Source organism: Corythoichthys intestinalis, chromosome 4 (assembly GCF_030265065.1).
Source record: "Corythoichthys intestinalis isolate RoL2023-P3 chromosome 4, ASM3026506v1, whole genome shotgun sequence".
Classification (NCBI taxonomy): domain Eukaryota; kingdom Metazoa; phylum Chordata; class Actinopteri; order Syngnathiformes; family Syngnathidae; genus Corythoichthys; species Corythoichthys intestinalis.
The window spans coordinates 56,723,695-56,748,921 of record NC_080398.1 but is presented as its reverse complement, the minus strand read 5'-3'; the positions used below and the strand labels follow the sequence as shown (position 1 = coordinate 56,748,921).

Sequence of the window (25,227 nt, the reverse complement as noted above, 5' to 3'; positions counted from 1 at the left end):
AATCATACCACTAGACCAACGAGCCATCACCTGGTAAAATAAGCCCCTTATCTGTAGTCATATGTGTCATTATGTGTTATTATATAATGGGCTCAAAACTAACCATTGACTAAGGGGGGTCCTCCAGGAGTTGGACCCGGGACCTCTTGCACCCAAAGTAAAAAGCACACCACTAGACCAACGAGGGATTGGCACGATAATTTTCCCCATTATGTGCAGTCATATGTGAAACGATGTGACAGCACACAAGAGATCCAAAACTAACCCTTTACTGAGAAGCATAGCAAAAGACCACTGAGCCACTAACTGGTGCAATAGGTTCCTTATTTGCAGTAAAATGTGCAAAGTTTTGACAATATCCAATTGACCCCTTACCAACCCTTCTCCAAGGGGTTAGTCTGGGAGTCAGATCTGGGACCTCACATACCCAACACGTGAAACATACCACTAAGTAATGAGCCACTAACAGGGACAATTAGCCTGTTTTCTGCAGTTATATGGGTTATTATGTGTTATTATACAATGGACTCAAAAGTAACCATTTACTAAGGGGCTCATCTGGGAGTCAGACCCGAGACCTCGCGCACCCAAAGTGATAATCATATGACGAGAGCATCAGTTGGCCAAACCAGTCTTCAAGGGCTGCTGTGGGTCATGGTATTTGTTCCTACCAAACAAGCACAGACAGCTTAACCAATTAAGTTTCTGGTAAAACAAGCAGAACCTGACTACACTTGTAAGACACCAGATTGGTGAAAAGGTGTTATCTTATTTTGTTGGAATGAAATCCAGCACCCACTGCGGCACTATGTGGAATAGTTTGGACAGTGCTGCACGAGGGCAACGAGACACTAGCCACGTTTACATGCTGACTTTTTTTCATACCGATTCAAATCATTCCGAATGGAAATTTCACATCAGCTGGTTACTTGTCACTTCATCTATTCCGATCCAGCGTTTACATGTGTCTGCCTTCCGAAAGGACGTTTGACAACTGCCGTCTGACATGCGCAGATTAATCAAAACAAAGCGTCACGTTGCAAAACATGGAGATCGATCGTCAGATCAGCTGCTGTTCTAACTTTTCGAGTGGAAACAAAATTTCAGAATGACACGCCGTTCATTTAAAAAGTTGTGTGGGTGCGCTGTGCGTGTGCTTGGAAGCCATGTTGCATGTGACGTTACTTACGTCACCAAGTGACGTCACCACGTCAGTACGGAGCATGTGCAGAAAGAACGCAGCCAGACACCATTCCGCTTCCCTGTTTACATGATATAATTTTACTTCTAATCGGTTTGGGAAAAGGAATATTCCACCCCTGTGAATCGGAATGAAATTCCATTCGGTTTGGGCCTGTTCATTCCGAATGAGGTGTTTATATGGAACACATTTATTCGGTTTGAACAAATATTCCGATTGAAATTGGAATATTTGGCTCCATGTAAACGTGGCAATTGTTTCGACATTTGGGCCAGTCGCAAATGATCCAAAAGCAAGTCACTTCACATGTGCGACAATACGACAGCATCTAACAGATACACACACTATGAGAGTAATGATCCACTAACAGGGACATTGAGCCCCTATTCTGGAGTTGTATGTGTACAATACAGCGGACTCAATACTAGCTGGTTACCAATGGGCTCATCCGGGAGTCGGACCCGGGACCTCTCGTACCGTAAGCCAGAATCATTTCACTAGACCAACGAGCCACTAACACGTAAGTTGAGCCCCTTATCTGCAGTCATATGTGTTATAATACAATGGACTCAAAACTAAGCCTTTACTACCAAGCTCATCCGGGAGTCAGACCTGGGACCTCTTGCACCTGAAGCAACAATCATACTACTAGACCAACGAGCATCTATTGCAAGGGTTTTCCCCATTATCTACAGTCACGTGTGCGACAATATGACTATGTAACAGATACAACAGCAAGAAACACACTACGAGAGTAATGAGCCACTAACAGGGACTTTGAGCCCCTATTCTGGAGTTGTATGTGTACAATACACTCAATACTAGCTGGTTACCAAGGGGCTCGTCCGGGAGTCGGACCTGGGACCTCTCGCACCCTAAGCAAGAATCATACCGCTAGACCAACGAGCCACTAACATGTAAGTAAAACCCCTTATCTGCAGTCGTATGCGTTATAATACAATGGACTCAAAACTAACACATCACTACCGGGCGTCAGACCTGGGACCTCTCGCACCTGAAGCGAGAATCATACTACTAGACCAACCAGCATCTGTTGCAAGGGTTTTCCCTATTATCTACAGTCACATGTGCGACAATATGACAGTATGTAACAGATAGAAACACACTACGAGAGTAATGAGCCACTAACAGAGACATTGAGCCCCTATTCTGGAGTCGTATGTGTACAATACAGCGGACTCAATACTAGCTGGTTCCCAAGGGGCTCGTCCGGGAGTCGGACCCCGGACCTCTCGCACCCTAAGCGAGAATCATACCACTAGACCAACGAGCCACAAACAAGTAAGTTAAGCCCCTTATCTGCAGTCGTATGTGTTATAATACAATTTACTCTAAACTAAACCTTCACTACCGGGCTCGTCCGGGAGTCGGACCCGGGACCTCTCGCGCACGAAGCGAGAATCGCACTACTAGACCAACAAGCCACGAATGGAAGTGTTTTCCCCATTATCTACAGTCACATGTGCGACAATATGACAGCATCTAACAGATACAACAGCAAGGAACATACTGTGAGAGTAATGAGCCACTAACAGGGACATTGAGCCCCTATTCTGGAGTCGTATGTGTACAATACAGCAGACTCAATACTAGCCGGTTACCAAGGGGCTCGTCCGGGAATCGGACCCGGGACCTCTCGCACCCTAAGCGAGAATCATACCACTAGACCAACGAGCCACTAACAAGAAAGTTAAGCCCTTTATCTGCATTCGTCTAAGTTACAATACAATTTACTCAACACTAAACCTTCACTACCGGGCTCGTCCAGGAGTCGGACCCAGGACCTCTCGCACACGAGAATCATACCATAGACCAACAAGCCACTAGCCAGTGAGTTATCTGCAGTTGTATGTGTTATAATACAAAGGACTCAAAACTAACCCTTCCCTACTGGGCTCGTCCGGGAGTCGGACCCGGGACCTCTCGCACCCGAAGCGAGAATCATACCACTAGACCAACGAGCCACTAAGGCAAGTGTTTTACTCATTATCTACAGTCACATGTCCGACAAGATGAGAGTATCTAACATATACAATGGCAAGAATCACACCACGACAGTAATGAGCCACTTTATTCGAGTCATATGTGTACAATACAGTGGACTCAATTCTAGTTGATTACCAAAGGGCACGTCCGGGAGTGGGACCTGGGACCTCTCGCACCCGAAACAAGAATCATACCACTAGACCCACAAGCCACTAATGGAAGTGTTTTCCCCTTTATCTACAGTCACATGTGCGACAATATGACAGCATGTAACAGACACAACAGCAAGAAACACACTACGAGAGTAATGAGCCACTATCAGAGACAATGAGCCCCTATTCTGGAGTCATATGTGTACAATACAACAGACTCTATACTAGCTAGAGACCAAGGGGCTCGTCTGGGAGTCGGACCCGGTACCGCTCACACCCTAGGCGAGAATCATACCACTAGACCAAAGAGCCACGAACACGCAAGTTAAGCCCCTTATCTGCAGTCGTATGTGTTATAATACAATGGACTCAAAACTAACCCTTCACTAACGAGCTCGTCCGGGAATCAGACCCCGGACCTCTCGCACATGAAGCGAGAATCATACTACTAGACCAACAAGCAAGTTAAGCCCCTTATCTGCATTCGTCTAAGTTATAATACAATTTACTCAACACTAAACCTTCACTAACGGGCTCGTCCAGGAGTCGGACCCAGGACCTCTCGCACACGAGAATCATACCATAGACCAACGAGCCACTAGCCAGTGAGTTATCTGCAGTTGTATGTGTTATAATACAAAGGACTCAAAACTAACACTTCACTACTGGGCTCGTCCGGGAGTCGGACCCGGGACCTCTCGCACCCGAAGCGAGAATCATACCACTAGACCAACGAGCCACTAAGGTAAGTGTTTTACCCATTATCTACAGTCACATGTCCGACAATATGACAGTATCTAACATATACAACGGCAAGAATCACACCACGACAGTAATGAGCCACTGACAAGGACAATGAGCCCCTTTTTTCGAGTCATATGTGTACAATAAAATGGACTCAATTCTAGTTGATTACCAAAGGGCTCGTCTGGGAGTGGGACCCGGGACCTCTCGCACCCTAAGCGAGAATCATACCACTAGACCAACGAGCCACTAACACGTGAGTTAAGCCCCTTATCTGCAGTCGTATGTGTTATAATACAATGGACTCAAAACTAACCCATCACTAACGAGCTCGTACAGGAATCAGACCCAGGAACTCTCGCACCTGAAGCGAGAATCATACTACTAGACCAGGGGTTTTCAACCCAGTCCTCAAGGCACACTGTGGGTCCTGGTTTTTGTTCCAGCCGATCCAGCAGAGACAGTTGAACCAATGAGGCTTCTGCTAAAACAAGCCACACCTGACTGCAATCAACTGATTGCACTTGTAAAACACCAGATTGGGGAAAAAGTGTTGTCATCTTGTTTGGTAAGAATGAAATCCTGCACCCACAGTGTGCCTTAGTGGAATAGGTTGGGAACCCCTGTACTAGACCAACAAGCCACTAACGGAAGTGTTTTCCCCATTATGTACAGTCACATGTGCGACAATATGACAGCATCTAACAGATACAACAGCAAGAAACATACTATGAGAGTAATGAGCCACTAACAGGGACATTGAGCCCCTATTCTGGAGTCGTATGTGTACAATACAGCAGACTCAATACTAGCTGATTACCAAGGGGCTCGTCCGGGAGTCGGACCAAGGACCTCTCGCACCCTAAGCGAGAATCATACCACTAGACCAACGAGCCACGAAAAAGCAAGTTAAGCCCTTTATCTGCAGTCGTATGTGTTATAATACAATTTACTCTAAACTAAACCTTCACTACCGGGCTCGTCCAGGAGTCGGACCCAGGACCTCTCGCACACGAAGGGATAATCACACGACTCGACCAACAAGCCACTAATGGAAGCGGTTTCCCCATTATCTACAGTCACATGTGCGACAATATGACAGCATCTCACAGATACAACAGCAAGAAACATACTGTGAGAGTAATGAGCCACTAACAGGGACATTGAGCCCCTATTTTGGAGTGTATGGGTACCATACAGCAGACTCAATACTAGCTGGTTACCAAGGGGCTCGTCCGGGAGTCGGACCCGGGACCTCTCGCACCCTAAGCGAGAATCATACCACTAGACCAGCGAGCCACTCACAAGTAAGTTAAGCCCCTTATCTGCATTCGTCTAAGTTATAATACAATTTACTCAACACTAAACCTTCACTACCGGGCTCGTCCAGGAGTCGGACCCAGGACCTCTCGCACAAGAGAATCATACCATAGACCAACGAGCCACTAGCCAGTGAGTTATCTGCAGTTGTATGTGTTATAATACAAAGGACTCAAAACTAACCCTTCCCTACTGGGCTCGTCCGGGAGTCGGACCCGGGACGTCTCACACCCGAAGCGAGAATCATACCACTAGACCAACGAGCCACTAAGGCAAGTTTTTTACCCATTATCTACAGTCACATGTCCGACAATATGACAGTATCTAACATATACAACGGAAAGAATCACACCACAACAGTAACGAGCCACTGTCAAGGACAATGAGCCCCTTTTTTCGAGTCATATGTGTACAATACAATGGACTCAATTCTAGTTGATTACCAAAGGGCTCGTCCAGGAGTGGGACCTGGGACCTCTCGTACCCGAAACAAGAATCATACCACTAGACCCACAAGCCACTAATGCGAGTGTTTTCCCCATTATCTAAAGTCACATGTGCGACAATATGACAGCATCTAACAGATACAACAGCAAGAAACACACTACGAGAGTAAAGAGCCCCTATTCTGGAGTCATATGTGTACAATACAACAGACTCTATACTAGCTAGAGACCAAGGGGCTCGTCTGGGAGTCGGACCCGGGACCTCTCGCACCCTAAGCGAGAATCATACCACTAGACCAACAAGCATCTATTGCAAGGGTTTTCCCCATTATCTACAGTCACATGTGCGACAATATGACAGTATCTAACAGATACAACAGCAAGAAACACACTACGAGAGTAATGAGCCACTATCAGAGACAATGAGCCCCTATTTTGGAGTCATATGTGTACAATACAACAGACTCTATACTAGCTAGAGACCAAGGGGCACGTCAGGGAGTCGGACCCGGGACCTCTCGCACCCTAAGCAAGAATCATACCACTAGACCAACGAGCCACTAACACGCGAGTTAAGCCCCTTATCTGCAGTCGTATGTGTTATAATACAATGGACTCAAAACTAACCCTTCACTAACGAGCTCGTCCGGGAATCAGACCCGGGACCTCTCGCACCTGAAGCGAGAATCATACTACTAGACCAACAAGCATCAATTGCAAGGGTTTTCCCCATTATCTACAGTCACATGTGCGACAATATGACAGTATCTAACAGATACAACAGCAAGAAACACACTACGAGAGTAATGAGCCACTATCAGAGACAATGAGCCCCTATTCTGGAGTCATATGTGTACAATACAACAGACTCTATACTAGCTAGAGACCAAGGGACTCGTCGGGGAGTCAGACCCGGGACCTCTCGCACCCTAAGCAAAAATCATATCACTCGACCAACGAGCCACTAACACGCGAGTTAAGCCCCTTATCTGCAGTCGTATGTGTTATAATACAATGGACTCAAAACTAACCCTTCACTAACGAGCTCGTCCGGGAATCAGACCCGGGACCTCTCGCACCTGAAGCGAGAATCATACTACTAGACCAACAAGCATCAATTGCAAGGGTTTTACCCATTATCTACAGTCACATGTCCAACAATATGACAGTATCTAACATATACAATGGCAAGAATCACACCACGACAGTAATGAGCCACTGACAAGGACAATGAGCCCCTTTTTTCGAGTCATATGTGTACAATACAATGGACTCAATTCTAGTTGATTACCAAAGGGCTCGTCCAGGAGTGGGACCTGGGACCTCTCGCACCCGAAACAAGAATCATACCACTAGACCCACTAATGCAAGTGTTTTCCCCATTATCTACAGTCACATGTGCGACAATATGACAGCATCTAACAGATACAACAGCAAGAAACACACTACGAGAGTAATGAGCCACTATCAGAGACAATGAGCCCCTATTCTGGAGTCATATGTGTACAATACAACAGACTCTATGCTAGCTAGAGACCAAGGGGCTCGTCTGGGAGTCGGACCCAGGACCTCTCACACCCTAAGCGAGAATCATACCACTAGACCAACGAGCCACTAACACGCGAGTTAAGCCCCTTATCTGCACTCTTATGTGTTATAATACAATGGACTCAAAACTAACCCTTCACTAACGAGCTCGTCCAGGAATCAGACCCGGGACCTCTCGCACCTGAAGGGAGAATCATACTACTAGACCAACGAGCCACTAAGGCAAGTGTTTTACCCATTATCTACAGTCACATGTCCGACAATATGACAGTATCTAACATATACAATGGCAAGAATCACACCACGACAGTAATGAGCCACTGACAAGGACAATGAGCCCCTTTTTTCGAGTCATATGTGTACAATACAATGGACTCAATTCTAGTTGATTACCAAAGGGCTCGTCCAGGAGTGGGACCTGGGACCTCTCGCACCCGAAACAAGAATCATACCACTAGACCCACTAATGGAAGCGGTTTTCCCATTATCTACAGTCACATGTGCGACAATATGACAGCATCTAACAGATACAACAGCAAGAAACATACTGTGAGAGTAATGAGCCACTATAGGGACATTGAGCCCCTATTTTGGAGTCGTATGTGTACCATACAGCAGACTCAATACTAGCTGGTTACCAAGTGGCTCGTCCGGGAGTCGGACCCGGGACCTCTCGCACCCTAAGCGAGAATCATACCACTAGACCAACGAGCCACTAGCAAGTAAGTTAAGCCCCTTATCTGCATTCGTCTAAGTTATAATACAATTTACTCAACACTAAACCTTCACTACTGGGCTCGTCCAGGAGTCGGACCCAGGACCTCTCGCACACGAGAATCATACCATAGACCAACGAGCCACTAGCCAGTGAGTTATCTGCAGTTGTATGTGTTATAATACAAAGGACTCAAAACTAACCCTTCCCTACCGGGCTCATCCGGGAGTCGGACCCGGGACCTCTCGCACCCGAAGCGAGAATCATACCACTAGACCAACGAGCCACTAAGGCAAGTGTTTTACCCATTATCTACAGTCACATGTCCGACAATATGACAGTATCTAACATATACAACGGCAAGAATCACACCACGACAGTAATGAGCCACTGACAAGGACAATGAGCCCCTTTTTTCGAGTCAAATGTGTACAATACAATGGACTCAATTCTAGTTGATTACCAAAGGGCTCGTCCAGGAGTGGGACCTGGGACCTCTCGCACCCGAAACAAGAATCATACCACTAGACCCACAAGCCACTAATGCAAGTGTTTTCCCCATTATCTAAAGTCACATGTGCGACAATATGACAGCATCTAACAGATACAACAGCAAGAAACACACTACGAGAGTAATGAGCCCCTATTCTGGAGTCATATGTGTACATGACAACAGACTCTATACTAGCTAGAGACCAAGGGGCTCGTCTGGGAGTCAGACCCGGGATCTCTCGCACCCTAAGCGAGAATCATACCACTAGACCAACAAGCATCTATTGCAAGGGTTTTCCCCATTATCTACAGTCACATGTGCGACAATATGACAGTATCTAACAGATACAACAGCAAGAAACACACTACGAGAGTAATGAGCCACTATCAGAGACAATGAGCCCCTATTTTGGAGTCATATGTGTACAATACAACAGACTCTATACTAGCTAGAGACCAAGGGGCTCGTCGGGGAGTCCACTAGACCACTAGACCAACGAGCCACTAACACGCGAGTTAAGCCCCTTATCTGCAGTCGTATGTGTTATAATACAATGGACTCAAAACTAACCCTTCACTAACGAGCTCGTCGGGGAATCAGACCCGGGACCTCTCGCACCTGAAGCGAGAATCATACTACTAGACCAACAAGCATCAATTGCAAGGGTTTTCCCCATTATCTACAGTCACATGTGCGACAACATGACAGTATCTAACAGATACAACAGCAAGAAACACACTTCGAGAGTTAAGCCCCTTATCTGCAGTCGTATGTGTGATAATACAATGGACTCAAAACTAAACCTTTACTACCAGGCTCGTCCGGGAGTCGGCCCTGGGACCTCTCGCACCTGAAGCGAGAATCATCGTACTAGACCAACGAGCCACTAATGCAAGTGTTTTCCCCATTATCTACAGTCACATGTGTGACACTATAAGTTTCTCAGAATAACAGCAAGAAACACACTACCTGAGTAATGAGCCACTAAGAGAGACAATGAGCCCCTACTCTGGAGTCATATGTGTACAATATAATGGACTCAATTCTAGTTGATTACCAAAGGGCTCGTCCGGGAGTCGGACCCAGGACCTCTCGCACCCTAAGCGAGAATCATACCACTAGACCAACAAGCCACTGACAATTAAGTTAAACCCCTTATCTGCAGTCGTCTGTGTTATAATACAATGGACTCAAAGCTAAACCTTCCCTACCGGGCTCGTCCCGGGACCTCTCGCACCCGCAGCGAGAATCATACTACTAGACCAATGAGCCACTAAGGCGAGTGTTTTCCCCATTATCTACAGTCACATGTGCGACACTATGACATTTTCTAACAGATAGAACAGCAAGAATCACGCTACGAGAGTAATGAGCCACTAACAGAGACAATGAGCCCCTATTCTGGAGTCATATGTGTACAATACAACAGACTCAATACTAGCTAGTTAACAAGGGGCTCGTCCGGGAGTCGGACCCGGGACCTCTTGCACCCTAAGCGAGAATCATACTACTAGACCAACGAGCCATTTAAGCCCCTTGTCAGCAGTTGTATGTGTTGTAATACAATGGACTCAATACTGAACCTTCACTAACGGGCTCGTCCGGGAGTCAGACCCGGGACCTCTCGTACCCGAAGCAAGAATCATAACACTAGACCAACGAGCCACTAACCAGTAAGTTAAGCCCCTTTTCTGCTGTCGTATGTGTTACAATACAACTCAAAAGGAACACAAAACTAACCCTTCACGACCAGGAACCTCTCGCACCCGAAGCGAGAATCATACTACTAGACCAACGAGCCACTAATGCAAGTGTTTTCCCCATTATGTACAGTCACATGTGCGACAATATGACAGTATCTAACGGATAGAACCACACTACAAGAGTAATGAGCCACTTTTTTCGAGTCATATGTGTACAATACAATGGACTCAATTCTAGTTGGTTACGAAGGGGCTCGTCCAGGAGTCAGACCCAGGACCTCGCGCACCCGAAGCGAGAATCATATCACTACTGACCAACGCGCAATGACTGCAAGTGTCTTCCCCATTAACTACAGTCACATGTGCGACAATATGACAGAATCTAACAGATACAACAGCAAGAATCACACTGCGAGAGTAATGAGCCACTGACAGGGACAATGAGCCCCAATTTTGGAGTCATATGTGTACAATACAATGGACTCAATACTAGTTGGTTACCAAAGGGCTCGTCCGGGAGTCGGACCTCCTGCACCCAAAGCGAGAATCATACCACTACTGTAGACCAACGAGCCATCATCTGGTGGGATAGAGCCCTTTATCTGAAGTCATATGAGTGATTATGTGTTATCATACAACGGACTCAAAAGTGACCTTTTACCACCGGGCTCGTCTGGGAGTCAGACCCGGGACCACTCGCACCCGAAGCGAGAATCATACTACTAGACCAACGAGCCACTAAAGCAATTACTTTCCCAATTATCTACAGACACATGTGTGAAAATATGACAGTATCTAACAGCTACAACAGCTAGAATCACACTACGAGAGTAATGAACCATTAACAGGAACAAAGAGCCCCTATTCTAGAGTCATATGTGAACAATAATATGGACTCAATACTGATTGGTTACCAAGGGGCTCGTCTGGGAGTCGGACTCAAAGCGAGATTATAAGCCCTTATCTGCAGTCATATGAGTGATTATGTGTTATCATACAACGGACTCCAAAGTAAACCATACCACGAGACCAACGAGCCACTAACCAGTAAGTTAAACCCCTTATCTGCAGTCGAATGCGTTATAATACATTGGACTCAAAACTAACCCTTTACTACCGGGCTCGTCTGGGAGTCAGACCGAGGACCTCTCGCAGCTGAAACAAGAAGCATAGCACTAGACCAACAAGCCACAACCTCTAACAACTAACCCCATTATCTGCAGTCATATGTGCAACAATGTGACAGTATACAACAAATCCAAAACTAAACCTTAACTAAGGGGTTCGTCCAGTGGCCTATACTACGAAGCCAGTTTTCTGGCTTAGCAGGGTAACTTCGAGAGTAACTTCATCATGTGCGACCTAAGTTCGCAGCTAAGCGAGACTACGAAAGGTGGATATGTTGGAACCGAGAAATGTTGCCATGGCAACACACGCCACACGCCAAACCTGGTCTTCTCAGAGTTAGATCTTGCTTAACCTCAGAATTCTAATTAACCACGCTATAATTAAACAGCACTCCTCCGCAGACGTGTCCTCCTGACCATGACAGCGTACCTGGACGACCCATATGACATTGGCGCTCGGATTGTGAGGGGCTCTCTTCGGAGTGCACGGGTTTTTGGAGACTGCCAGAATCCGCTGGCGTACCCGGAAGATGTTCTCCATGAAAGATGTAGATTTTCAGCTGAGGGAATTCTTTACCTGTGCCAACTGATCGAGGCGGACGTCACTATAATGTAACCCGCCGAAGTCAGGCCCTCACAAACGGGCAGATTGTGTGCCTCTCCGTGCGCTCTTTCGCCAGGGACAATATATGCATTCCAATGGTGATGCTGAATATCTGCGTAAGAACACTGTATGCCGTGCGATTTGAAGTGGGGTATGGAAACGCTTCAAATTGATCGTTGAAATTGCTGAATGTAAACGAATGCGGAGCTTTGCTCTCATATACAAGAAATATATTTAACGGACTTTTCCAACGTTATTTTGTTGTGTAAATGAGTTAATAATAATCATAGAAATATGTAGACTATGTAAACATTGAGAAAACTTGCGTTTTTTTCTGCCAACTCGAAGAGATTAAATTAAATGTCAAATCCACTGATAGGACAGACGCACAAATATAAAAGATATAAATGTTTATTGAATACTCATCTTACAGTCTTGTTTAACTGTGAAAATTCATTACAAAAGACTGGCTTTAATTCACGTAACAACGCATGGCATCCCCGCATTTCCTTCTTCTCCTGAGTCCTCACAAAGATAACATAAAATTATGGAGGGGGGGGTCGGGTCGGGCTCGGGCCTGCAAATAAAGTTAATTGATCGGGCTCGGGTCGGGCTTGATTTTTTAGGCCCAAACTAAGGAAAAAAAAAAAAAAGGACATACGTATTCATACAGTCAATGGGACTAAACATACAATTATCCTGCTTCATGTGGTGATGCGCGATAAATTATTTCTTACTGTTAACGTACCAAATCTTATTTTATTGTCCTGACAGCAGGCTTTATTTATTTGCATGGATATAAGTAAACTGGCATATTGACGCATTCACAAATCACACGATCTGTAATTCGCTGTCAACAGACCCATCGCACTCTACTCGCTGAAACGATGTTCGATTTCGCGGTGAGGGTGGATTTTAATTCCTCATAACTCCGCATGATCATCGCGCATTCCTCCTCCGTGAAGTAAGGTGCCCGTGCCATCGTCACAAGTAGTGTTTGACTCTGGTCTCCGCCCCCTTTTATGTGAACGCGCAGTAACTCTGACTGGGTTGACACAGGTTCGACTAATCAACCTCATAATCAGCGTCGTAGCACCGACTGACCACAAACTAGACAACCAGGTTTTGTCAACTCTGGTTACCCGCTGGTAAACTGGATTACTTCTGGGGAGGTTGAACTCAGTTCGTAGTATAGGCCACTGGAGTCGTACCTGTGACCTCTCGTGCTCTCGGCGAAACTCATACCACCGGACTGGGGGTCAGCAAGCCGTGATTTGAGAGCCGCATGCGGCGCTTTTGCACTAACCATGTGGCTCCCTAGAGCATTTTCGAAAATGTTAGAAAATGTAAAGAGATGGTTGAAGGAAATATTTTTGTTTTGATATTGTTTCTGTAGGAGGACAAAAATAACACAAACATTCTTCATGTTTTCCAATGCTGTAAAAATGAGTAGAATAAATATTACATTTCAACATTTCTGTCAACGAAGATTTGGCACTGTTGTCGAGAAACTTCCTAGCAAACCTAAGTAACTTGAAATACTCCTAAATCGGCAAAATTTTGACTTGAATATATATCTTTAAATGATGAAACCATTTTAAAACTTTCACGTGTCGAAAGTAGACAGAACGGAACTCATGCAATAACGGGAGTGATTTTAACAACTTTAACGGTTCATTCACAACATTAAATAACTTCCAAACATAGCAAAGGTTACTATCTAGTTATCGCAATACCTCTGCATCTAGTTATGACTGAAAAATGAAAAACAAAAACAAAAAACATGAAAAGTAACACCAGTTACTTTGCCAAATAACTAATTACTCTTACATTTAGGTAACTGAGCTACTAACTCAATTACTTTTTGGGAGAAGTAATTTGTAACTGTATTTAATTCCTTTTTAAAGTAGGATTAACAACACTTATCAAAACTGATAAAATTGAGAGAGAATGGAGTGATAATACATCAACGTACCCATGTTTCCTGAAGGTAGCATTATTTGGGGTTGCTTTGATAGGCTGTCTCACAACACGTCTCTCGTTGAGACCCCCCCCCCCCCCCATTAAAACACGGCCAAAAGTTTTGAAACTGAAAAAAAAAAAGATCTAAAAGCAAAAAAAAAGATCTGATTGAAAAAAAAAAAAGAAATTGAAAAAAAAATTGAAACTATAAAAATAAGAATTGAAAGTGAAAGAGAAAATCTTTGAACCTGAAAATATCAACTTTGTAACTGAAAAAATAAAGCGTTTTTTTTTTTTTTTTTGCTTTTGAAAGATTCAAGAAAAAACTTCAACATTCAGTTTCAACATTTTTTTTTCAATTGTTTCTTTTTTTCTGAATACTCTTGGTCTTGATGTAGCACCATACACATCTCACTAATCTTTACGGCAGAAAACACAGACAAGCAGTTTCTGCTCTTGTACCCTTCTTTGAAATAAACTCCTGTATTTGAAGCCGAAAGAACTGTTGTGTTTGATAGAACACTATGTCTATATGCTGCCATAGCAGATTCATGGCGCATTAAGTCCTCGAACTATTTTTAATTTGTCCGTTTTACCCTGGAAACCCCCGTTTACAGACGTCGCGCAACCGCTTTTGTTTCAAGCTAGCCATAAAAAGAAGTTAATTATATTTATTATTCGAAATGTCTGTCATTTTTAACTTTGAATCATTAATTGGTGTCTATTATTTAGTTTTTAAAAATGACTTTAAAAAATTATTCACTCATTACACACACATTTTAAACTTTTAAAGGGCAACTGAAGAGGTTTTCGGATTTCGCTCTTAAGTGTTTTACTCAGTTGAATTGTATTAAATGCATCATTCGCTGACTCAAAAAGTCACATTAAAAAAAATAATAATAATTGACCGCGTAGTTTTTGAGTTATGGCCATAGCAACACCATAGCAACGAGGGACGCGCCGTCCTGCCGACCGCTACCTCATGACGTAACTTCCAGTAAGACTCGCCACCACTCTGAACACGGAAATATAGCACCACGCTATCCTCGCCATATATTGCAAACATTTTCTGGGTTTTACTCGCGGGATTCGTCATGCCATCTCGATGTGTAGCGATGAATTGCTCACAGGAAGACTCGAGACTCTAGGAGTGGTCCAAAAAAAACTTCTCCTGCGAAGGTGTGGACCGTTTTTGTGAGCATGCATACAGGTCCCCAATCGGCTCATTGTTTTCATCATTTCAGCCACGACAGCTTTGAAAACCTACAACAATGCAACCTTGGTTTTACAAAGAGTAAGTAGAACATTACTGGCTTTTTTTGATAAACGAGGGGGTCTCCTACTGCCTGTTTGTTGAAGTGCGACATTTTTTTTTGTTGCTGTTGGCCTGCCATAAGTAGATAGGTTGGCTGACATGTCGTCTACTCATGTGATTTTATTACTATATCAATAGGTATTATGTAAATTTAAATGTCCCCAGCACCAAATAGGTCCTTGGCTCGTTGTTTTTTGGCCTGTCACAGGGTAGATATAAAGCCTATAACAACAAAACAATCCACCTGTCAGGCCCTAATGTATCAAATACATGTCAATAAAACAATAACTTGTTATACTTCAACATCAAGGTCTGCCTATTTGAAGAGGGAACAATAGCATCAAATAGATGCAGCTTTGACTGGGGCATTATTATTTGATCACCATGAAATTATTATTAAATCAAAATTAGGATTCATCCAATATTTTAATGCTGCTGTGATTTTTTTTTTTTCTCCAGGAAGCCAAACATAAAAAAATTAAGTGGCGGAAACCCTCAACACGATGAAAAAAGTGTTACAAGTCAGTCGCCACCCAGTTTCCCAAAATCAAGAGAGAGTGGGTCGAGTGATGCGGTGTCCAGCGATGACGACTGAAGAGATCCTATGAGGCCTGCCAGATGCTGAATTTCTTCCGTCTGCGACATCAGATGACGATGACTTAGGAGAAATAAATGTAGCAAATTTTGATGACATGAAATCATAAACTAGTCACATATACAGTACTCATTTTTTTTCAAGAAAAATCTAGTTACCTTCATATATAATACATATTTATCATATAAATACATATTTCCCACTGCCATTATCATTTTTCAATGTTACGCTAGTCCGTTGCTATCCTAACTTTGTTTTGCTTACTAAATTTATGTTCTTTGATGTGTGCCATTGTGTGTTTGGTATAACTTAGCTCATATATTTTGTCACAATCTGACAGCGAAAGCTGATGCTGATTCAACATAAATCTGGTATCATTTATTATTGTGGCCTATTGAATATTTTTTCAGAATTTAATATAATTACAATATATACCAATAGAATACATTAAACAGTCAACAAAATGTGTCAATGTTGTTTACAATTTATGGTTTTATTTTTTAAATGTAATTCATGCCCCTGTCAGTGCTTCAGCCTCCTCAAGTTTGGCTCTCACGTCTGGGATCTCCTGACGACACAGGCAAACTCTTGGAAGGGTAATTACTTGACGGTTTACAGAAACACCTGGAAAATAAAATCGTTTTGTCATTTATTTTGAAAAATCAATAACATATCATTCATTTAGCCACATTTGGGCTAGCTTTACCATATTTAGATCGGTAGGAGTTGTCCCATTACCTAATATCCAGTTTTAGCTATGTGGAGAGCATGGAAAAATATACAACCATGTAATCGCATCTGCAGTGTCAAGTAAATCGCCGTCATCTGACGCCACAGGTTCAGGGATTAATTGTAGTTCATCTTTCCTGGGAGCCTTTGCCATCGGTAGCGTTACGAAAGAGCGATCCTGAATCGTTACCTTTGGTGGAAATATCACTGACATCGTTGTTGCTGCTATGCTAGCTGTGGATAGTCTTCTCTGTTGCATCGGGGAATCTACGTCACACTTCCGGGTTTGCGAAGGGACCATTAACGGAGTGCAAAAAAACTAAAAAAAATGCAAATTATCCTTACAATTACGTGTTGATAATGTCATGGTTGTTTTGACGAACTCGTCCAAAGTTTATATTCGTAAAATTACACCAAAATCCAGAAAGGTCTTCAGTTGCCCTTTAAACAAATTACATCACAACAAAAAAATTAGCATCTGTAAAAAAGTCACGGATATCTACCTCATAACTATCGCTTAATTGTATTTTTTTCGTTACTGTCGCATTTTCCCCATTATTTTAGATGATAAATAATCAATCCAAACAAAGAAAATTTGAAAGAAAAAAAAAACGTTTAAAATGGTAAATATTTGAAAATTAAAATCTCGACCACTCATTAATGTCTACGATTTCTGCATTGCTATATTACCATGTTTCACCCATAAACTCCCAAAAAATCCAGCTGTTGCCATTCACAGTTGTGTGTTGACACTCGGTGATACATGCTACAGAGCTTTTCCGGTAATAATTCTTGTGAATAAATGCTTAAATCCCTGAATTTCTTATAGATATGGACATAAAACAGTCTTGATTCTTGGTTAAAGCAAAAAAAAAAAAAAAAAAAACATGCAGTTAGCGTTTATTTTACGTAAATAAGTCGAAGTACAATGCTAGTCTGTTAGTGAATGTAGCTAGCAGCCACCCGGTGTAAACAGCTTTTCTGATGAAAATTCTTGTGAATAAATGCTTAAATCCACAAATTCTTTATAGATATGAATGCAAAACAGTCTCGATTCTTGGATAAAAGCAAAAAAACAAATCGTGCAGTTAGCGTTTATTTTATATAAATACTGTATGTCGAAGTACAATGCTAGTCTGTCAGTGAATGTATCTAGCAGCCACTTGATGTAAACAGAGTTTTTCCGGTGAAAATTCTTGTGAATAAATGCTTAAATCCCCGAATTCTGTATAGATATGGACGTAAAACAGTCTCGATGCTGCGTGCGTGTGTTTGTGATTAGCTCCTCTTGATGTGGGCGGCCCCCTACTTGAATGCGAGGCGCAGTGCATGACTGATATGAGCCGTCAATACATTATGAAGTCAGTGTTCTACCCCACCTCACAAGGGTTGCAGGTGTGCCAGAGCTATCGAAGCTTGATGATGGTTAGGAGGCGGGATACATCCTGAATTGATTGTCAGCCTGTCGATGAGCACAAATTGATGAAGAACCATGGACACTTAGATTCACATTTACAGACCATTTAGAGTGTTCATTCAACCTACCATGCATGTTTTTCAGGTATGGCAGGAAACCAAAGTACATGGGAGGAGAAAAAAAAACACTTAGGCACCAAGAGAAGAGGAAAGGTTCGAACTGCTGATTTTAAAACTGTGAGGTGGATATGCTTAGCAGTCATCTACTGAGCTGCATTCAAAGCAGTGTGGTTGATTTGGCAGGTTTTAAAAAGTATTTGTCAAAAATGTTGTCTTATTATTGTCTTGAGTGTCTTATTTTGATCTATTACCCATACTTTTTCAGAGATGCAATGACACTACATTTTCCCTTGCAACATTGGAAACTATGCTACCAACAGAAACATTACCATGTTTGGTTGCTTACTATGCACTTTGACAGACAGTAAAATTTTCCTTTTGAAGTTTCTTTCGAGAAGGACTAACAGATGTGTTTGGCGAATATGCAGCTATATTTGGGAACATTTTACGTGCAAGTGTTTCCAAATTAAGAGCACAATGAAGCTACATGCAAGTGTTTCAATGCAACATGTTTTTGTGAAAGCATTAGAGTCGCACTATAAAAGAAATATAACAGTGTTTATAAAAGTGGAAATCATGTATTTCTCAAGTGACGATAGATTTTTGCGATAAATTAAATCTGCAGTATCATATTTTTCTCTGGTTCATATCAAGGACATCTCTGATCCCATCAATGATCAGAAATCGGGCCTGATCCCATCATTTTCAGAGGATCGGAATTAGGTCAAATAGATTAGGTTATGCAAATCTATTTATTTATTTTTATTTTTAAGTATTAACTCATTAGCGTAGCTGCCATTGACCCCAGTCAAAATGGATTGGACATCGCGCGCCGTAAATGGTATTAAAACATCATCACTTTCAATGGCAATGAGTGAGTTAAGGGCTAAAAGCAACAAAACCAGAGGTATATTGTACAAAAAAAAAAATACGGGTAGTCCCCAAGTTACGAACAAGTTCCGTTCCTACGATGCCGACCTATCCCGGATTTCTGCCAGTATTAACCATTTAAGTACCCCTAAATCTCAAAATAACTAGTATCTAAAAACACGTATTATACGTCATTGCACAACGTTGGCGCTAAGTCCTAGCTAGACAGCAAGTTAAGCTGTAATCTTTCCCCTCTCTCTCATTCAGCTGCGCGACTTCTTCGTGGCAGCAAAAGAGTCAACCAAGTCAGCTTAATTTATTATTGATTCATTGAATTACAATGTGTGACCGAGTTTATTTGTTATAAGTTTATTTATGTAAAATAAAATATTTAAACGTAATTTTTGCAACCTAATTTTGTGTTGCACAACTGATTTGACAAAAGCAAGACACTCAGACTCACATGAAAACATACAGTATGTCGTCAGCACATCCCTAGTTCATATCATCCATTGCTGCTACTAAGAGAATCCTGTACATTGTGTTCTTCTGCTTCAAACTGCTGTAAACTTCTACTCAATAAATGGTATAGATATTTGAATGTTATGTGAAACTCTGTTTTGTTTTATTTTAATTCCTAGCATTCACTGTAAAGTTGTTCTGAATATTTGTGTTTTATTTTATTTATCATTATTATGTGTTATGACTAAAGCACTAAAAATTAGTATTTGTTTCAAAATGTTCGCATGCTTCTTGACTAGCCCACTATCCATAGTTACTGTTAATTTCTGCTAAAATGTGTGTGAGCACAAGCATCAAGATTATCCAGCACAGTTCATCACACAATCCAAAGTTCCACATCATAAAATGGGTGTCTATTTCTATGAGTCAACATAATGAAATGACGAGTAAATAGCTCAATTTCCAGGAATCTTCACTTTCCACATTAGTAACCAACGTAGTGGCCGATAATGTTAGTGAACATGTGTGAAACTATGCTACCAGACTGGAACATTCATACTGCTCCATCGTTTCCACAACACATTAACTACTTTGACATTATTTACCGAGGTGGGTAAAGTAGCCAAAAATTATCGTCTCAATTTACTAGAAGCTCAGTTAATATGTAGAACTACACAGTGAACGTAAATATTAGGCTCAGCGAGTGGAGATTATGAATATATACAGTATATTTGGGGGGGGGGGGCACGTTTTTCTGTCTTATCTAGTGGAGAAGTAAATGGCGACTTTTGCGTTCCGTGTAGAAATTACTGCAAATTTTTTTCTAGTCACTCACACCCTTTTGAAACAAATCCTCACCGTGGTCAGTTTAAAAATGGCGACAAGCAAAACAGGAGACGGCATTCTTTTTGACTGAATATTCTAGGCAGGAATATTAATAATAATACGTTGAAAATGAACTTTTTTTGTTTCCCATCTTTTTGGGGGGGGAATTCTTAATCAGGCTGCTTAGGACAGCTATGCTTTTGGCCAAGATCGGTGTCCATTGAATATGGTACGCCCAGTGGTGGTTCTGTTGTACAATTAGTGTCTTTAGTGGGGGGAAACTGAAATGCCTCTCACCATTTTGGCGGTGCTCTCCGGCATTTGATGGTCCACATCTTCAATCCTTGATTCTCACTCAGCAGTTGTTGTCGCTTTTGAAAGTTTAGGTTTCAAAAAATTATGGCATTATCCATCTTGCCTCTTCTGTCCTTAGGTAGTTTTGGCTAAGTAAAGCAAATGACTAGAGGCGTGCGAAATTTCCGATTCTTAGATTATTCGTGATTCGGCCGTGGAAGATTAGAGAACGATTCACAAATATCCAAATTCCGATTATTGAAAAGTAAAACACTGTCAGCGCGGTCTTTGGGACGCAATGAGGAACGGACCGAGAGTAAATATCATGTTCAACTCATGCCGCTAAATAAAAAAACAGTCATACCTGACTGCGGCTGACAGCCGCTACAAACAACGCCCAGTTGCTAGTTGCTACAAACATATGGCTACAGTAGATATCATATATATGTAGAACTAGATGCAAAATGACAGACTTTCCGGCGTAAGTAAACAACCGCCATCTTAAAGCAGTAGACCTCTCTAGAAGGCTCTGTTGTAGCGAACCTAATTAACTTTTTATCTAAAATACTCCTAAATCGGCAGAATCTTGTCTTGAATCTATCTTTAAATGATGAAATAGTTTTAAAACTTTGACAAAAGTAGACAGAAGGGAAATTACGGAATACCGGGAGCAATTTTAACAACTGTAACAGTTGATTCACAACATTAAATTAATTGAATGTAGTTTAAACCTGCTAATACAGAATGGGGACTAGAGTTTTTTATTTACTGTTATTTTTGTATATTTGTTTACTGTTATATGTTAACTTGATACTGAAATAGTAGTTTTGTTTAGCCTGAGAGGATTTTTGAACAATTTTGGAACTAATGTACAAAACGTAAAAAAAAATAATAATAAAATAAAATAAAAAAGGAGGGGGGTGCATCAATAATCGTTTTATAATCGAATCAGAGCCTCTGAATCGGAATCGAATCGTTAGGTGCCCAAAGATTCCCAGCTCTACAAATGACCGTCTCTAAGGTGCTAGTCACATGATCGATTTGAAAAAATATTTTGACCCATTATAATTTTTTTTTGTTCATTTCATTCATTGCTGTTGTTTCTGTTAATGCTTTACAACTTTTGAAGACAAAATTTTATCAGCAAAGTAAATTTTATATTCATACACACTGTAAAGGAAAGTCAATTGCCATATTTCGACCACCAGGGGGGCAATCGGCCTAATTTCCATGATCGGATTGGGGACATCCCGAGGAAAAAGATGCATGTTATTGTTACAGGTCTAGATTTTTCTACAAACGGTGCGCAAGTGAACTGAGCCAAACATGCAAAACCGAAACAGTTCAATGCATCCACGTGAACTGTTACACCCTTAATTTACAGTATATATAAGGATAAGTGGCTTGGAAGATGAATGAATGACTGAATGAATTTGACAAGATTCTCTTCATTCTTTGAGTTGCTAATGAAGCTCATGTTGGGCACATACCATACTTTTCGGACTATAAGGCGCACCTGACTATTAGCCACCACCCACCAAATTGGACACGAAAATGGCATTTGTTCATTGATAAGCGGCACTGGACTATAAGCCTCAGCTGTCCTCACTATTCAATGAGATATTTGCTCCAAAAGATATTAACCGGTAAAACTATTCGACAGCGGCATAGTAACACTGTCTTCGACCAAATGAACCACCATGAAACCAATGAAGCTTTGCAGCCAATTGATTCAAAGCTTCATTGCTTCAAGAAGCTTCATATGGCCTTACTGCTACCTTGGGGGAGATAGTCAACCTCTGCTGCCACCTGCTGTCAAAACTGTTGTCATCCAACATGCCTCCTAGGATGCATTGAAGCACTATAGATGTAAATAACAATCAAAATTCATGTTCTGAGCTAATTATTTCTTCAGTTACTGTTCGGGTTGTTTCATTAATTGCTAATTATCGTATTTGTTAACACTTTGACAGTTGTGCCATAAGACCGTCATTAGACAATCATATTTATGACATGACACTGTCAAGAGCATTAATGAATGCTTACAACAAATGTCATTTATTGTTATCCGGCAAATTCACTCACTTTTGAATGGATGTAAAAGATTCAAGCTGGACATACAGTAAATGGAGTAAGTGACATAATTTACCGAATGACACTTAATGACATCGGTCATAAACATTCAGTAATACCCATGATAGTGTCATGTCATAATTATTACGGTCTTATGACAGTCTTATGCCCTGTCAAATGAATTGCTTGGTATGCAAAAATACTTGTATTGTTGTATTGTTGTTATATGTTGTATTCCCATAAAACTCGTATCAAGGGTGTCAGTTCACTTTTCAAAAGCTATGCGTTGATATTCATTGGATCTGAAAATTAAAGCTCTTCATTTTCTGTGTCCTGTAGCTGTGTGCCTACCAATTTAAGGACTGCCTGACATGGGGAAGCAGAACAGCAAGCTCCGTCCTGAGGTGATGCAGGACCTGCTGGAGAGCACCGACTTCACTGAGCATGAGATTCAGGAGTGGTATAAAGGCTTCTTGCGGGATTGCCCCAGTGGAAATCTCTCCATGGAGGAGTTTAAGAAGATCTATGGCAACTTTTTCCCTTATGGAGATGCTTCAAAGTTTGCAGAGCACGTCTTTCGCACTTTTGATGCGAATGGTGACGGGACAATAGACTTTCGGGAGTTCATTATTGCTCTCAGTGTGACATCACGTGGCAAGCTGGAGCAGAAGCTGAAATGGGCCTTTAGTATGTATGACCTCGATGGAAATGGATACATCAGTAAATCGGAAATGCTGGAGATTGTCCAGGTCAGTAAAATAATTTTGATATTATACCCAGGGGCTAAAAAACAGAATTGATCATTTTTATTTAAGTTTCCAACTCCTATTTCATGATAGTCTCTGTCTAAGCGGTAGTTCACCCGTACACTAAAATCAGCAATATTCATGATTTTATTAATTGGAAACTGCAGTTTTTTTTTTCAATACTGACGATAAAAAAAATATTTCATAGACCAACAATTTTTTCATGTTGATGACGTGACGATGACGAGCTAAAAACGTATCTTGGGAGACTAAAACACAAAGAATCGAAGGTCAGTTTTCGTCTGAGGAGAAGAGAATTAGATGAAAATTTGCCATAGGTTCCGTCATAAGCTCACAATGTGTGACATTTTCTTATCGTATGTGTAGTTAGCACGCATCGTGGCAGTGTCCGGTCGTGTCACTCATGTGACGGGCTCCACCCCCTCCCCCTTACTCACTGGTGTCCTCAGTCTTTTGTGGAACATACTGTATATCAGATGCTGCTTGGGAAGTTTTGTTTTCTTATCTTGGCTAGATATGCCATGTTGCTTTAGGCTTTAAAGCAGCATTAGGTAACTTTTCAGTTTTGGTCAATTTCAACAACGCAGGTGGACACAAGCGCTAGTGTTTTGCCTTCAGGAAAACTGAGTTTCCCATGAGGACCAGCACACAGTGTCGTGAAATCCTAATCTCATGGTCGCCTGCTGGATTAAACAACACTTCTCTTTCCAGCGGCTGTGTGAAGGATGAATAGTAATGAGGTAATGAATCCAGTTGTGTCTACACCAGGGATGTCCAAACTTTTTGCAAAGGGGGCCGGATTCGGTGTGGTAAAAATGTAGGGGGCCGACCTTGGCTGACGTCCTTTACGAAGAACAATATACTTAAGCAAATTTTAGCAAGCCATTCTGTGTGTCACATTTGCTTTATTATTTTTTTAATTACCGGTAATAATTTTAACAATCTCGCAACTAGACTTTGTGGAGTTCTCTTTCGACTCTCGGGCTCTAGCAAAATACAGCTGCTCTGAAATTAAACTAGCTTCAAGTTGCTTCAATTTCTCGCTGCGTTTGTCGTACATGTCAGCGTGTCTTGTTTGGTAATATCACCTCACATAGAACTCTTTAAAAACAGCGACTGCAAATGAGGCAAACACAGTTGTTGCATATTTTAGTAAAAAAATAGTCCAATTTCCGCCTATCCTTGAAGCGTCTGCCATCGCAGTCAACTTTTTTTTGTTGATTGTCGCCATTTTAGAAAATTGCAAGTAAAGGGTCAAATGGAGTAATGTTGTTTAGAGTGCTGCTGCCTTTTAGTGGGTAAATGAGGAGCAGCATTTAGTGTGTAAGCTAAATCATATGCTGGTAGCAGTACTGCTGACCAATTTATTAAGTCTGTGTGCGGGCCAAAAGTTATTGATTTTATGACAGAGGCTGGGGGCCGGATAAAATTTGACCACGGGCCGCATTTGGCCCCTGGGCCGGACATGGACATGTCTGGTCTACACAATAGCATATGACAATGACAATGCCACCGGCCCTCCGTCAGTGCTGACGAGTTTGGTTGTCAGCACATTTGAGGTTTTTTTGTATGGCGTGGTTCCTGCCACCCTCCTCAAAGTTAATTAATGCCGCTAAAGGCGATACAGACCCCTCATGATATAAAGAAGTGTCACTGAAAAATTGTCAGTTGACCTACAGTATCACACCTAGTGATTAGGGTGACCATATTTTGATATCCTAAAATGAGGACACTTGACC

The 25,227-nt window shown here is 41.9% G+C and overlaps 1 protein-coding gene and 10 non-coding genes across 11 annotated transcripts in view; 1 reads left to right on the top strand and 10 right to left on the bottom strand.

The window, feature by feature from the left end:
* Nucleotides 1–25,227, top strand: part of ncalda (neurocalcin delta a) — a 134,662-nt gene that overhangs the window by 68,889 nt on the left and 40,546 nt on the right. The window contains exon 2 of the mRNA XM_057833852.1: nucleotides 23,061–23,470. Coding sequence (XP_057689835.1) covers nucleotides 23,093–23,470 — 378 coding nt within the window. The 5' untranslated portion in view covers nucleotides 23,061–23,092. The remainder of the gene's footprint in view (nucleotides 1–23,060; nucleotides 23,471–25,227) is intronic.
* On the bottom strand, nucleotides 2,424–2,495 carry trnap-agg (transfer RNA proline (anticodon AGG)). The gene has a single exon. It is a non-coding gene; the product is annotated as a tRNA-Pro (tRNA).
* On the bottom strand, nucleotides 2,828–2,899 carry trnap-agg (transfer RNA proline (anticodon AGG)). The gene has a single exon. It is a non-coding gene; the product is annotated as a tRNA-Pro (tRNA).
* On the bottom strand, nucleotides 3,115–3,186 carry trnap-cgg (transfer RNA proline (anticodon CGG)). Its single transcript has one exon. It is a non-coding gene; the product is annotated as a tRNA-Pro (tRNA).
* On the bottom strand, nucleotides 4,028–4,099 carry trnap-cgg (transfer RNA proline (anticodon CGG)). Its single transcript has one exon. It is a non-coding gene; the product is annotated as a tRNA-Pro (tRNA).
* Nucleotides 5,332–5,403, bottom strand: trnap-agg (transfer RNA proline (anticodon AGG)). The gene has a single exon. It is a non-coding gene; the product is annotated as a tRNA-Pro (tRNA).
* trnap-cgg (transfer RNA proline (anticodon CGG)) lies at nucleotides 5,619–5,690 on the bottom strand. The gene has a single exon. It is a non-coding gene; the product is annotated as a tRNA-Pro (tRNA).
* On the bottom strand, nucleotides 7,412–7,483 carry trnap-agg (transfer RNA proline (anticodon AGG)). Its single transcript has one exon. It is a non-coding gene; the product is annotated as a tRNA-Pro (tRNA).
* Nucleotides 8,061–8,132, bottom strand: trnap-agg (transfer RNA proline (anticodon AGG)). Its single transcript has one exon. It is a non-coding gene; the product is annotated as a tRNA-Pro (tRNA).
* On the bottom strand, nucleotides 8,348–8,419 carry trnap-cgg (transfer RNA proline (anticodon CGG)). Its single transcript has one exon. It is a non-coding gene; the product is annotated as a tRNA-Pro (tRNA).
* Nucleotides 9,688–9,759, bottom strand: trnap-agg (transfer RNA proline (anticodon AGG)). Its single transcript has one exon. It is a non-coding gene; the product is annotated as a tRNA-Pro (tRNA).